The sequence below is a fragment of the Carex rostrata genome, chromosome 13, assembly GCF_964058835.1.
Source record: "Carex rostrata chromosome 13, lpCarRost1.2, whole genome shotgun sequence".
NCBI lineage: Eukaryota > Viridiplantae > Streptophyta > Magnoliopsida > Poales > Cyperaceae > Carex > Carex rostrata.
In genome coordinates, this window is record NC_135930.1 from 3078038 (window position 1) to 3094091 (window position 16054).

The 16054-nt window shown below is 33.1% G+C and overlaps 2 protein-coding genes across 2 annotated transcripts; both read right to left on the bottom strand.

Moving 5' to 3' along the window:
* Positions 1-449: 449 nt before the first annotated feature.
* Positions 450-6985, bottom strand: LOC144564604 (uncharacterized). The gene is made up of 19 exons (XM_078314213.1): positions 6934-6985; positions 6461-6581; positions 6015-6183; positions 5849-5920; positions 5696-5767; positions 5501-5598; positions 4988-5198; positions 4834-4893; positions 4085-4185; positions 3856-3991; positions 3010-3078; positions 2810-2911; positions 2585-2707; positions 2155-2277; positions 1905-2027; positions 1553-1754; positions 982-1064; positions 825-883; positions 450-742 (listed from the first exon to the last, which is right to left on the bottom strand). Exons 2-19 carry the CDS (start codon positions 6572-6574, stop codon positions 644-646), a joined length of 2016 nt encoding a protein of 671 aa, XP_078170339.1. The 5' UTR covers positions 6575-6581; positions 6934-6985; the 3' UTR covers positions 450-643.
* A 6537-nt stretch (positions 6986-13522) lies between these two features.
* Positions 13523-14558, bottom strand: LOC144564788 (polygalacturonase inhibitor 2-like). Its single transcript, XM_078314389.1, has one exon. It carries the CDS (start codon positions 14546-14548, stop codon positions 13523-13525), a length of 1026 nt encoding a protein of 341 aa, XP_078170515.1. The 5' UTR covers positions 14549-14558.
* Between the last annotated feature and the right edge of the window lie 1496 nt (positions 14559-16054).

The following is a 16054-nucleotide window of genomic DNA, read 5'->3' on the forward strand; positions in this document are numbered from 1 at the left end:
ATGCATTGCAATGCACCATAGCCCATCTCATATATATATATATATATATATATATATATATATCATTTTTATTTGAATGAAATATGATACATGATAAATAAAGTTTTTTATTTTATTAAAATTTTTATAATAGTTGGATCCATTACAAATAATATCTATTCCATTTTACACCCTCTAGTTTAGAATCAAATTCTTATTTCTTTTAGATAAAATGAAGCTTCAAGCTTATTGAGTCGCCAAAATTATTAATAAGAGCTGTAGTTTTCAAATTGGCTCTACTTTGCGTTGAAACGACAAGATAAACAATTGTTTAATTTGATCTTCAATACTTCAAAAAGATTTAGATTTAAAAAAAATTGAAATAGTTGAAAAAGCTATTTGTCCTTTTCTATTTTCCTCTTAAAAGGTTACAAATTACTCTGGAGATCTTTTTTTTTTTTTTTTTTTCCTTTTCAATAACCATTCCGTTCTTAAATCAACAAATCCAGAGAGTTGCCAATCAAACAAAATTTTCTGTTAAACTAAAAATCAGAATTATAAATTTCCAATATTAACTATCTAATTCTTTGATTAAAAATGTTCATCCATTTCTGAAGACTCAACAAGTTACAAAAATTCAAATAAAATCGCACATTATTAATACCTAGAATCCAAGATCAAATGAAGGGAAATCAAAGTTGTCAGAATCAGCAAATAATACCTCCACAGTGCCTGCTGTTCCATTTGCCTTCTCCAAATCCTGCTAGAACAAAAATCAAAATAATATATGTATCAATCTGATACAATGTGAAAGTATTTTTATCTTAGGATATTAGGTTTCATACCAAGTTTACGCCTTCACATCTGCCCTCGTATGAAGCTGAGATGGTAATATCACTTAAAACTGCAAATTATTTGATATTCATGAAAATAAAGAAAAACATAAAGTTGAAGGCATTACTGCTAATTAAACTACAAAATCTCATTTGTCGACATGCTAACCTGATGAACTGTTGTGCATGCCGGAACTGGTACAATTCTCTTTGACCCTCATTTGCATTTCTGAAGCTTGGGTTCCTGATTCCCTATATCCAACAAAAAATAAAAACATAACATAATGTTAGGTAATCTACACTAATCTAAATGGTACTATGTATGGTGCAGATTGGTCCCTTTCTCCCTATCTAAAAAAATAGTACAAAAATTCTGAAAAATGTAAAATTTGATCTACAACTACATTTTCATATGGAAATCATGCTGAACGGTTCTCATCAATTGTTTTTACTTTGAAAATGAAGATATTGATCCATAGTATGGACTAATATGTGCTATGCATAGTACCATAGCCTCACTCTTTTTCTGTTTATCTCACGGAGCCTGCAATTAATATCGTGTCAATGATATTTCTCAAATAAAACAGCCTGCCTTCTGCACAAAAAAACTGATTGAGTATGCTTCAATTGTTCCCTGATGGCATAAAACTGCTAAGTTTTTTTTTAAACCTTGGCAGAAGCAAAAACTGCTAAGTTTTCAAATGAGCAAATATAGAAAAGAGAGACATGAAGCTTATTACATAAAAGGTAGAGAAGTCAAGGAGCGGTGATAAGCATTCCGATCTTTATCATACGACCCTTCTACTGTTGGACGCTTCTCTTCACCTATACTGTAATCAATTTGTATAAGGTGCGAAGAGAGATGAGCCTTCTTCGCTACTTGCACTGTCTCTCTCTTTGGCACTGCTGTTGGTTTCTTTAGCACTGACAGTATCTGACGAGCTGTAAAAGTGTATAAATAGTCAGTATTTAGTATTTACTAAAGACTTCACAAAGTAGTTGTTTCATCCTTGGTATATAGGCTAATCACACAGACCCATAAACCCTAAAAAAATATGACAATGTCATGTGATAAGTAAAGGAAGCACACACCGTCTCGTCGAGCAACAGTGACGCACTCCTTAGTGTTCGTTGATTTTTTCATCTCCATGCTGTTACTGGTCTCTATGCTCATACTCTTTACTTGTTCTTTCTTTGTTCCATACTCTACACCATCTTTTTAAAAAAAAAATTATGGATAGTGAGCCTGATGACTTCACAAAAGTTGTTATTTCCAAAATGAACTGATACCAACAGTATACGAAACATCATGATATTGACAAAATAAGTAAAGGAAGCACACCATCTCGTCGAGCAACAGTGACACACTCCTTAATGTTTGTTGATTTTTTCAACTCCGAGCTGTTACCGGTCTGTGTGCTTGTACTGTTTACTTGTTCTTTCCTTGTTCCATAGTCTACACCATCTTATAAAAAAAAGGTTCTTAAACATTCTCTTTGGTAACTTTAAGACACGAATTGATACAAACAGAATACGAAAACATCATGATACTAACAGAAGAGTGAAACTATGGTCCTATGCATAGTAAAAATGTAAAATTTGATCAACAAGTATATTTTCATATGGAAATCATGTTGAATGGTTCAGATTGACTGTTTGAACTTTGAAAATGGACAAATTGATCCATAGTACGGACCAATATGCGCTATGCATAGTACCATAGCCTCACTCCTAACAGAATATGAAAACATCACGTGATCAAGAAAACACACCATCTCGTCTAGCAACAGTGACACAATCCTTAGTGTTTGTTGATTTTTTCATCTCTGTGCTGTTACCAGTCTGTGTGCTCATACTCTTTACTTGTTCTTTCTTTGTTCCATAGTCTAAACCATCTTTAAAATAAAACACATACAATAAAGGTTCTTTAAAATCCTTTCTGGACTTTTACTGACTCATCATGCAAAAAGAAAAAAAATATATATTTTACTTCTCACTTGTAGGTATGCTTTTGATCAAGTTTTTCATCTCCGTGCTGTTACCAGTCTGTGTGCTTGTACCCTTTACTTGTTCTTTCTTGATTCCATAGTCTACACCATCTTTAAAAAAACACGCATACAATAAAGGTTGTTAAATATCCTTTTTGGTAATTTTTCTGATTGATCAAACAGAAAAAAAAATATATTTTCCTTCTCACTTGTAGATGTGTTTTTCATCAATGTCTTTGACTTCACAAATTGCTTCAAAGGGCTCCTTTGATTAGAACCTGCATATCCTACCCCATTTAAAGACTTATGCTTAGGGGTGTAAACGGATCGGATAATATCCGATTTCGTCCGAATCCGAATCCGGAAAAGTACTTAAATTATCCGATCCGTATCCGTATCCGAGACTATCCGTATCCGTATCCGTATCCGAAAAATTATAACGGATACGGATACGGTAAGACATTTTACTATCCGTATCCGACCGTTTATATTTTAAACCACAACAAATGTGATATATGTTTTTTAAATTGATTTATTAAATTGCATATTGTACGAATAATTTATTAAATTGCATATAGATATATATTTTGATGAACAATATAACACTATGACATAATTAGTGACTAATATTTTAATAATATAATAGATGTTTTGTAACTAACAAGCTAATTATGAAAAATATCCGTATCCGTCCGATATCCGATCCGTATCCGTAACATTTAATATCCGATCCGTATCCGTATCCGAGACTATCCGAATCCGTATCCGTATCCGAAAAATTATAACGGATACGGATACGGTAAGACCACTATCCGATCCGTATCCGACCGTTTACACCCCTACTTATGCTTCAAAGCCAGAATCACTTTTTTGGTCCTATTTGATAAAAAAACAAGGGAAGTTTTACCCATTTTACTTGGGGACAAATTAACATTCAACAAATGAGCTGTTTAAAATGATTGTTCCACACTTCCACCTATACTTTATTTCTAGTATGCTTGAAGTAAGACCGATACATATTTCAAATGAAAATAGAATGAAGAGATAAAAATGACCTTCTTGACAGACACGTAGGTCATAAACTTGAACCATATATCCAGGTAGTTCGCACTCAGCACCGCTTTCTATACATTCAAATGACTTCATATGTCGACTACCTAATATTTGACTATCTTCACTTGCTAAGGTGATCTAAAAAGAAAAGGGTTAAAATAGCTTAAGGCAACTAAGACATTCATTTACCATAAAGAAGAATTTAATTCATACTAAATTCACAACAGCAACCTGTTTTGTGAGTGAATTTGTAGCTTGGGAAAGTCGCAAGATGCCGTCATGATATGTCTTAGCCTTCTTATTTAGTTGGGTCGTGTACAAAACATTCCATTCTGCACTCATTCAAGTACAATTCTGTGATAAGTCTATCCTCCATTGAAACAGTAAAAGTGGGTGCCTCATGAGAGATGGCGATCAGAAGTAGAATACACAGATCTGTTTTTGTATGTATGGAACATAAAACTCATCAAATCAGTAGGAGGCATTTATGTTAGAGTAGGGTTAAAATGCCCCATTGTTTTTGTGCCCCCCATGCCTCACATCCTTATCTCTGTTTTCAAAGTCCGAACAGTCGGTCCGAACCGCTCAACATGATCTCCATATTAAAATTTGCTTGGAGACCAAATTTTATATTTTTTTGTAATTTTTTTACTATTTGTTTAGACGGTACAAAATCACAGCTTTTCGGAAGATTCTAGACCATTCAAAAACAGTGAATTTGTACCTATTTAAAAAAATTTACAAAAAAAAATATAATCAATCTCCAAGCACATTTTAGTATGGAGATCTTGTTCAGCAGTTCAGATCCACTGTTTGGACTTTTAAAACGGAGATAAAGATGCAAGGCAAGATTGGGGCACAAAAACAATGGGGCCTATTAACCCTACTCGTCAGTGGGTGGAAAGAAGTTGGATGATACTGATTACTTCTAACAAAACAACACATGCAGTGATGTACAAGAAATTACGAGGGATATTAACCTTTCAAAATGGAATTGGTTCCTGGTCTACTAGGCTCAACAGAGGCTGCCTCCTTCCTGGCTGCACCGTAAACATATGTCAGTATAGAAGAAGAACTTTATCAAGAAGCTCTTAAAAAAAAAATAGTGTAAAAATGAAACAAAAAGATTAGTACTATCAACAAAACTGTGGATAGGAGAAGCGGGTTTCTGAAATGGTTTTCTGACGGATGAGACTGAGCAGTTCTCTTTCCCGACTTTAATTGTAGAGAGACTGATGTCGACAAGATGAGCTTGCATGATAAGAGTTTGGCCGGACTCGAGCACGTCATCTTTTCCTAAGACCTTGCTTTCTAGAAGCCTCTCATTTTCATCATATAGCTGCACCTGCTCCATTGCTACCCATTTATTAGAAGAATCATCAAACAAGATTGATTAGGACTCCTAACAGAAGTTAGTTAGTTAGTTAGGTTATTGTAATTGTGTAACCCTGTGTCTAAAATAGACAGTATCTTGTACAACAGAAATCAATCAATGAAAATACGAAAGTATCATTTAGTCAATTTATCTTCTCTCTGTATCTCTACACTGTACCAGTATGCATTTTGCATCATTGAATGGAAAAAACTATACAATCCACCACAGTTTTAACTCACATTTGAAAAAAAATTGCCCAGCAAAATTTTAACCTGTTTTGTGTGGGAACCAAGTTGGGAAAGTCGCAATGTGCCGTCATGGTACTTCTTTGCCTTTTGTGTTAGTTGGGCTGTATACAACACGCTCCACTCTACATTAAATGAAAAACCATGATGAATAAATAAAATGCAACGGAACATGATTTAAAGGAAAAGAAAGATAAACAGAAAAGGAGAAAGTTATAGAACCTTCAAGAAGCAACTGTGGAAAAGATGAATTGCTTGATGGCGCACCAGTGGTACAAGGTTCAGCCTTCTTTCCTGCCGATATTCAAAATAAAAAAATAAAAAATATATAAAAAAAAAAACAAGAAACATATACGGGTGATGATATTTACTGACCATTGGTGTTGCTTTCCACCATGTTAGAGACCTGGTGCAATGATTTCCTATGGAAAGAGTTCCTCTTGTTTCCTGCGAATTTTGGATTTTATACCAGTGAGCGCTAGCATGTTATCACCTTTAGAGAATGAATGACACAACCCGAAGAAGAAAAAATGAAGATTACCATTTTGTTGTGCAAGGGGAGTAACAGTAGGATTAGATGAAAGGTTGACAGCATCGGCAATGTCAACAAGATGAGAATTCATGGTGAAGGATTTGCCGCACTCAACTGAGTCAGCCTTGCCTAGGATTTTGATCTCTATCAGGTTCTCGCTCTCATCATACAACCGAACCTAAATGAGTGAATCCACAATTCAAGCACTCAATTGACTGTACTATGCATAGATACATAGATGGAAGAGTGAGGCTATGGTACTATGCATAGCATATATTGGTCCGTACTATGGATCAATATCTACATTTTAAAAGTTCAAACAATTGATATGAGACATTCAACATGATCTCCATACGAAAATGTACTTGTAAATCAAATTTTACATTTTTTAGAATTTTTTTACTATTTTTTTTAGATGGAAATACTAAATGGTAGATGAAAGCAATACTGCCTACCTTGTCACCAGATGCACTAATCTCGAGAAAACCATCATGATAAACCTTTCTTTTCTGTTTTAAATGTTTTGTGTAAGTCACTCTCCATCTCCGTCCATTGGTGTCTACTTCCATGCTCCTCCTACAACAACCACAGGCAAACATATATGTGCAAGAAAAATATATGAATACAAATACCATTTGATTTTTGACAGAAAGTAATTGCTACAGTAATTAAGGACGCTAAAACCTCATCTCACCATTTGATTTGTGTCATTGTGCTTTCTGGAAATATACGGTCAATTTGTTTATATGAAATTCCACCATTCCGTTTCAATTTTGTTATTAATCGATCCTCCTTTACTGGGATTTCGATTAGAGGAGGAGGAAGAGATGGAGTAACACTAGAAATTACGAAGAAGGGAGTAAGCTGTAACTGAGACACTGAGATCGATCGATCCCGTCTATTAGAAAGGAATTTAATATAGGCTCACCTCTCAATCGCCGCCTCGCTCCGCCACCCTCTTCCCTCGCTTTCTCTTTCGGTTCTTAATTTTGTTTTTTAATTTTGAAAAAAAACGCTCTCACCTGAAGAATCCATATCCTCTGAGGTAATTGAATATACACCGTCCGATCAGAATCCAGACCGATTCGATTGGAGATGGAACGTACAAGGATTCTTTAATATCCGTGCCACATCTGATCGGATGATTCGGATCTAAACTCAAATAATGAGTTAACTCAAAGGAAATGAATTCCTCACTGGCAGCTTGTAAGTGAATAACGATCAAGTTGGAGTGTTTCCTGGGCCTGATTTGGCCCAATATAAGCCTTCCGCACATTATATATTGCCAAATCGCCTATGCATTTTCTTTACTGCACCCGGTGCACAACAAACTGACATTTTGTGAAAAATAAAAAATAACATAACAAAAAATAAAAACATAACAAAAATAACAAAGACATATAATAAATAGAGGCATTATGACCTCTCTTATTTAGCCCGTCAAACTTTTCACGTTACAATTATCAAATTTCTGAAATTTTTAAATGTACCTCTGTAAAAAAAAATAACATTTTATTTTGGAGAATTCGAAAAATATTCGGACTGCAATGATAATTAATTGGTGGTTCTATTCTTGGGGCTGCCATTTATCGTTGCGGTCCCACAAAAATTTCAAAATTCAACCTAATAAGCTGGATTTTTTAGTTTTTGCGGGGCCGCAATGACAATTTGCGACTCTAAAAAATGGGACCGCTAGTTGTCGTTGCAGCCCGATTATTTTTCGAATACCTTGTAATAAGAATTTTTTTTGTTTATTTTTTTTTGAAAAGGTATTAATAAAAATTTCGGATCAAATTCACTTGAGATTGCCTTTTCCTCATTTCAAGGAACAATTTTAAGCTGTTTAAGGTAGGAGAAACCTTCAGTTGAGAAGCTCCTAAATGTACCCCCAAAAGTAGCAGTCTCAGGAGGAAGGAAGGAGAGAGAGAGATGGAATGATCAATGAGAGTGTGTATCCTCTGAGATATCTCAACTTTTGCGTGACCGATGTGTCCGGTGCCTATTCGGGGGTGATGTAGGGTCCTTATTATTTGTGCTTTGAGATTCGTGCAGAACGTATTTAAACGATTGGGATTTTCCACAAAGTCAAGCAAAGTTTGAGATATCTCAGAGGATACGAATTCTGATCAATGATGGGTACATATATCATTAAATTCTCATCCAGTGCAATAACTGATGTGCAATGAGTTAGATCGGGACCGTTTATTTATCCTTACACGAATCTCGAAACGAATCCCATGTTTTATATAGGCACTGGATTAAAGTCTGGTCTGACTGAGACTAATCTGGTCCGTCCATATTTTAATTGTATCTCTTCTATATCTGAGGGGACACGCACGCTACATTAATTAGTAATCATGAGGTTCGTGAGAAACAAAAGAAATAAGAAGAAATGGATAAATTTTTAGTAAAGGCAATATCTTTTTTATTATTTTGATAAAAATATAATAAATTGAATAAATTTGTGAGTTCTTTAAATTTAGAAGGATAAGTATGATATTATAAATTTTAGAAGAGAAAAAAACGTAATTTTGAAGGACATGAAATCTGAAAAAAGAAATTAGTTGTTAAAAAGTAAAAGGCCGATATTTTCGATCGATATGACAATTTTAAAAAAATATTATAAATTAAGTACTTTGTTAATTTGAAATACGAAATTGTAATTGGCAATTACAAACTAATTGTAAGTCGATCGATATGACAGTTTTAGATATATAGATTATTAATTAAACATGTTACAAAATTAATAATTATTTTACCTATATCCAGACAATTAAAATTGTAATAATTTAATCAGCCTTTACAACTACTTTACTAATGAGAAAAGAAATGTTTCAAACAAAACTTATGACAAAGCTCAATGATAAAAATAAAAAAAATTGATTGGTTCTTATACGCCCATTCTACTTTTTTCTTTATTTAATAAAGAGATGTTGTATCAATCATTCCAGTTGCCCTCATAATTTCAGAGTAATTAAAACCATTAATGGATGGAGCTATCTCCTAATTTCAGAGTAATTAAAACCATTGATAGATGGAGCTATCTCCTAATTTCAGAGTAATTAAAACCATTTGACATTAATTTGGAGAGAGAATTAGATTTGGGAGGAGGAAGAGAATTATATAAAGTCAGGCGCGGATGCAGGATTTAATTCTCTCGGGAGGGAGGGGTTTAACAAGGGACAAATCCATTTCAGAAAAAAAACAAACGTTAAATTTTTTGAAAATTTTTCACTAAAATAAAAAAAAGTCGAAATCCAGAGGGGGCAGCTGTCTTCCGTGGATGAATGTGGGTTCGCCCCATCATAGAGTACAAAGGGAATTCATATCACCTAAAGTAGCTCAAATTTTGAGTATAGTTTCGGACCATCGGATTTGCTCTGGTACGAATCTTAAAGAGACCATGTGCATTTCATCTCGGCCGAATTGGTCCAGAATCTAACTAGACAATCCGGATCCAAACTCAAAATTTGAGATACTTCGTAGCAGTGCTGTAAAAAACGTCCATTTTAGATCGATTAATCGGCCAATTAGTTGTTGGCAGTGACCAAACCATCATGAATTTTTCCGAGTAATCGGACGATTATTCCTAATTAACCGCTTAGCGGTACCTTGTCGTCCGACAACCACATATCGTTATTTACAACACTGCTTCGTAGTATTCATACTCATACAAAGGTAGGTAAATATATCAACAGAGTAGATTTGCCTTCATGCAGCGTATCAATATATATTTTCATTTGACTATGTTGTTCCTATCAAGTTAAATCAGCTCCGTCCATATCTTTACCTTAGAAAGGCAGACAAGCAGGTAAGACAACAAAGTGGAGAACAGGGTTTAATAGTAACTTGATTGTGTACATTATACTAATGAGGTTTATACAAAGAAAGAAAGAAACATGTTTATGTGGTGAAAAGTAAAAGTTGATGTGTTGGGACTTGATGAATGATTTGATTAGAGCACTTTCGTTTCAGAAATTTACCAAAGATGATTAATTTGTGATAGCAGTTATTATAGCAATTACTTTTAATTAAATTTTATATTATGCTTATTTTTTGCAATTGATTTTATTTTTAAATTTAGTCCTAATTTTGTAATTTAAAATTTTACATTATAATTGTACGTCGAATGATACTTAAACAAGTTACAAAACTAATAATTATTTTGTATTCAGACAATTAAAATTATAATCAACATGTCAGCTTTTACAATTATTTTATGAGTGAGTCAATGGTACTATGCATATCACGGGTTGGTCCGTGCTACGGCTCAATATTCGAGTTTTCAAAATCCTAACAGTCGATCCGAACCGTTCATCTTGTTCTCCATATTAATATGTGTTTGGAGACACAATTATATATTTTTTGAAATTTTTTTACTATTTTTTTAGATTTATTAAAAATCCCTGTTTTTGGATGGTCCAGAATTTTCAGATCAAGTAATTTTCTAAAATATAATTAATAGAAATATAAAATATAATTTTTAAATAAAAAACACTTAATTTGTATGATAGCTTTCGTTATAACTATGCCATTCACAATAGCTTTTTTTAGCCTTTCCATTATGACGCAATAATCGCTATGTAAAACCTTGCTATTTATTACATATTTTACAAAACTATTGATTTTAAACAATTTTGGACCATTGAAAAACAACAATTTTGTAAAATACTTAATAAATAGTAAAAAAAATTCATAAAAATAAAAAATTTGATCTCAAAGCACATTTTAATATAAAGATCATGTTGAACAGTTTGGATCGACTATTTGGACTTTGAAAACCGCAAAATCGAATTGTTATAAGATGTTGTAACTTACAAATGTTGTAAGTGGATCCCTCATATTAAATAGGCATGTAATATATGTAATGGTGTAGTAATAAATTTTGTATATCTATTTATTTATGGACCATCAAGTTATTTTCCCTTTAATGCTGAAGAAATTCTACTGATGCGAAGAGATTTATCTAAATTAGCCTACACCGTTTGATTGTGTGAAATGTGAGATTTGAACTCAAGTCTTTAACAACTACAATGTAGAATTCTAGGCTAGTGGAGATTAAACTATATAAAAAATTAAAAGAAAAAAATCAATTAAATATCAATATATATAATTAAAAATTTCAAAACCACAAGGATAGCTAAGTACCTTTGAATTGTATAAAATCCGCCATAGCCTTTAAATATGTTGCGAGTTGTGAACCATCAGATATGATCTGAAAGACACACAACTGTGTTAATAAAACAAAATGATGATGAATATTAAGGTAATATCTCAAGACAAATATCCCGATTTTTTTAAAAATACCCAAAAAAATAAATAAATTATTAATAATAACCAGTTTTTTGAAAATTTTTTAAAACTGCCCAAACCGCCTCAAAATTCGGCAGTCCTGAGGTTTTATTCCGAACCGCGGTCATTCCGATTTTTTTTTTTTTTGTTCAAAACCGCCGAATTTATCGGCAGTCTGAGAATTTTTTTTTTTTTGCATTTTTTTGCAAATCAAATTTGCACCTCTGGTTAACATAGCAAAACACCTTCAAAAATCGTGAAAATTGACCGACATGCAGTCTTGACATCGTAGAACAGGACTGTGAAGTTTCATACAAAATCTCCGAACAGGTCGTGAGATATCAGCTCTCAAAAATTGGGCTGATAATGAAATATTCAGCAGTTCGGGCAATTTTTGAGAGCTGATATCTCACGACTTGTTTGGAGATTTTGTATGAAACTTCACAGTCCTGTTCTACGATGTCAAGACTGCATGTCGGTCAATTTTCACGATTTTTGAAGGTGTTTTGCTATGTTAACCAGAGGTGCAAATTTGATTTGCAAAAAAATGCAAAAAAAAAAAAAAAAAAAAATTCTCGAACCGTGGTTTTGAACAAAAAAAAAAAAAAAAAAAAATCGGAATGACCGCGGTTCGGAATAAAAGCTCAGGACCGCCGAATTTTGAGGCGGTTTGGGCATTTTTTAAATTTTTTCAAAAAACTGGTTATTATTAATAATTTATTTATTTTTTTGGGTATTTTTAAAAAAATCGGCAAATATCCAAACCATTTAAATATTATTCCAAGAGAATAGATTACTTAATACTGATTTATTTAATAACTTTAACAATAATATATTCTCACATTAATATAATTGGATATACAAATAATACAAAAATCAAATTTCATACAAATTAAATATTATTTGATTAGGTACGATACAATAAAATATATTAATTTCATATCATTAAAAAAATTAAATCACTTGATTAATATTTAAACATGTACCAGTTCGACAGTGATTATAAGGTACAATAGAATATATAGAATTTGTTTTTTTTTTTATGAAAACCCATAGACATACTCTATTAATAAAAACGAAAGTCTTACCGGAATTACATTATCATAGCATAAAAACTAAAAATCGAAATTGCAAATGATATTAAAAAACTAGAAAGCTGACAACTTAAAAACTAAAAAGCGACCCCTCATCTAACCCGCCTATTCCTTTTTCGTAAAACTAAAACAAATGGAGGGGTTCCTTGTAACTTTCCTTTAAACTATCTGACAAGCTTCCTTCTTACCAGTAACTCCGTATTTTGCCCTGGTGTCCCCTCCTAAAGCTCTGATTTCGTACCAGTAGTCATACCTCCATGAATCTTGCAAGCCGAGCTCTTCCATGAATCTTGAACTCGGTTTTCCATTAAAATTAAATCTCCTGATTCTTGCTCAATTCACATAGTTCCTCCCTTTGTGTTTGACATTTACTTGGTTTCGCCAAGAGGGAACCTTATCTAGCGATTTGTTGTAGATGGCCTTCACCAGGATCTTGGAGTCTGATATCACCTGGTAAGTACATTCCTGACTTGTGTATGCCCTGTTCTTTATTTGTTCAAGGATCTGATTCAAGGCCACTGCCTCCACTTGCAATGCATCATGTGCAATTAAATGGCTGCCTTGTGTGCTATCGCATGCAAGCTCTATAGCTTATAGCTGCCTTGGATGATTGCAGTACTATCGCATGCAAGCTCTATAGCTTATGTGCTCAATTTACACAGCTACCAGCCTACCATTGTCAAATTACATGACATAATGTTACATATTTATCTCTACGACAATACAATACAACACAATCACTTAATTATAATTTTCAATCCAATGTTGTTTTCCACAAGGCCTCACAGCTCGTTGATACCTTAGCCTAATTACTATACCTGGTCAAATGAGTCCTGGACTGATAAAATTACAGGTTCTTGTTCCAGAACCTGTTAGATTGCATGCTGTGTACAAAAAATATGTATGGTTTGACCGGCGTACTTGTTAGAATTAGAGTGTTAGAGATGAAACAAAATAAACTAAATCTGGTAAATGTGACAAACATGGCAAAACTTCCCATTATATGAATAGATAAATTTTACTGATATGAATAGATAAATTTTACTTATAAATAAAAGAGAAACAACATGACATGACAATGCCTGATATCTTTGATCAAATGAAAATAGAAGAGGAACTCAATGTGTTGAATCAAAATGGTGGTTCAGATGCGAACGCAGGTGCAGGTGCTAAAATGGAGCATGATGGTAGTGGATTTCCACAAAGGCATGCATTGTCAGCGAAAAACGCCGCATTAAATCGCCACATGTTACCACCCTGAGGTAGCTCCCCACAGAGCTTGTTGAATGATAGATTTGGAAAATATAATCCAGCAGCTGTAGCAAGTGAGTTCGGCACTTTCCCATATATTTTATTGTGGCTTAGATCAAACTCGTATAAATTATTCGAGAATTCTACGTGACTCAAATCGAATTCCAAGTCATTATTAGCCAGATCAATTTTACCTGTCATCTTATCTTTTCCAAATAAAACAGAAGCATCACCACTGAGTCGGTTGTTTGCCAAGAGAATTATCCAGAAATCTACCAATCCGTAACATTTTGGTATTTCACCAGTTAAGCTATTGTTGGAAAGGTCAAGTGTGTGAGATGACCTATGAAAAATCCCAGGTGGTATGGTACCTGTGAGATAATTTGATGGAAGTTCCAAGTAAGCCAAGTTTGGTAAGGTAGAGAGGGATGGTGGAATAGTACCAGATAGATGGTTACGTGCTAGATAGATGCCTATCATATTGGTATGGTTGTAAAAACTGGGCACAGGGCCGGAGAGAGATGTGTCAAATATATTCAAAGTACGAAGATTGGAAAGTTTGGTAATGCATGATGGAATCGAACCATAAAATCCAGGAATATTACTAATCTGTAAAAAATCTATTTCGGTTAAGCTACAAATGGCATCAGGAAAGGAGGTGGTGATGGCTAAGTTTTCAAACTGGAGAGTTCTAACACGACCTGTGCTGGTACATGTTATAAATGAGTTTTGCGGTACTTCATTGGCATTGATATCACAGAAGTCGAATCCTTTGACCCACCAACGGAGACCATCGGGGTTGCCTAGTTGCTTCTTGATTTTGAGTAGCGCAATTTCATCATCTTTAGTAGACAACACAGAAGAGGCAGTAAAAGAGAGGAGCAGCAGGAAGAAAATTGAAGACATTTATATATCTCTTTTTGTTCTTTTGGGTTTATGAATAGATGCTGTTTTAGAAGTGGACAACCGTGAAAGATATATATAAATCACAAACAATTTTTGTTTAAAAAAAAGTATGCATTTAATTTTGTCATTTTTAATTTGTACTAATGTTAATGCACAAAATATAGTAATAAGGAGATGGGAAGACTTTCAGAGGACAATTAGTGCACTTGCAGTTAATTAAACTGCTTCACGTGTCATTCTAAAATTTTGCGTTAATTAGAATTTGGAAGTATTTAATAGGGTACGTTATGAAACCAAAAAAAAAAAAAAAAAATTGAAGTGGTTTAGTTTTTCACTTTTTTCGTATATGATCTGAAGGTACAAATCCATACTATAACATCCGATTGAAACTTCAAATGCTCTTAGAAGATATTTTATTCCATGTACATTTCAGCCATAACCGAGTTTGAATATTTTTAATTTTATTTTTTATATGTTATTTCTGTGTTTTTTACTTACCATGCCATAAGAAAAGCTGAAGAGCTATTCACATTTAAAATGATTAATGTCAATTCTAAACTGGAAAGTCAAAAAGAAAAACTATATATTTGGTAGATCCAAGAAGCACAGAGTTTGATGAAGGCTAATTAAAGAGATAACAACTTCAATGTCAACTCTCTAATCTGAAAAATAAATATATTTTAATATTCAAGAAGCACAAAAATTGTTATGAAGGCTAAAGAGAGGGATAATAAGTTGGTATTGATCATTAAGATTTAAGAGTACATGTCTTGTTAGCGTACTAATTAATTAGAAGGCATGCATAAAAGTCACTAACTTTCAAAAAGAAAAATTCTAATTTGTAGATGAATTTAGAGGAGATTTTATTCCATGTACGTCTCATGCCATAACTGAGTTTAAATATTTTAATTTTGTTTCTGAATGTTATTTATGAGTCATTATCATTGACTTACCATACCATAATTAAGAACACCTGGAGAGCTATTCAAATTTAAAATGCTAAATGTGAACTCTAAACTGGAAAGAAAAAAAGAAAAACTATTTGGTAGATCCAAGAAGCACAGAGTTCTATGAAGGCTAAAGAGATAACAACTTAAATGTCAACTCTCAACTGAAAAATAAATATATTTAGACATTCAAGAAGCACAAAAATTGTCGTGAAGGCTAAAGAGAGATAATAAGTTTGTATTCATTAAGAGTACATGTCTTGTTAGCGTACTAATTAACCGTAGTACAAACTGTCTAATAAAAGTTAATATGGAATGTAATTGGTGTTTAATTTATAAATGAAATATATATGTATCAAGCTTCTTAATTATTAATGCGACGATAGAAAAAGTGTGATACCCAATGAAATACATGATATCTCATCGAGCCTGATTAATTATTCTGGATCCGATCTGATCGAACAATCAGAAGATGGGTTGTCTGACAATTATATTAATTAACCTTTTATGTTATCAGAAACTATATTAACAAACGCTAATAAATAATATTTGTATCCAT

Coding starts and splice junctions, on each gene's coding strand:
- LOC144564604 (XM_078314213.1), bottom strand. CDS start 6,574: ATGGAAGTAGACACCAATGGACGGAGATGGAGAGTGACTTACACAAAA. Junction 3,079..3,855: donor CCTACGTGTCTGTCAAGAAG/GTCATTTTTATC, acceptor TAGGATATGCAG/GTTCTAATCAAAGGAGCCCT. Junction 2,912..3,009: donor GATGAAAAACACATCTACAA/GTGAGAAGGAAA, acceptor GTTTTTTTAAAG/ATGGTGTAGACTATGGAATC.
- LOC144564788 (XM_078314389.1), bottom strand. CDS start 14,548: ATGTCTTCAATTTTCTTCCTGCTGCTCCTCTCTTTTACTGCCTCTTCT.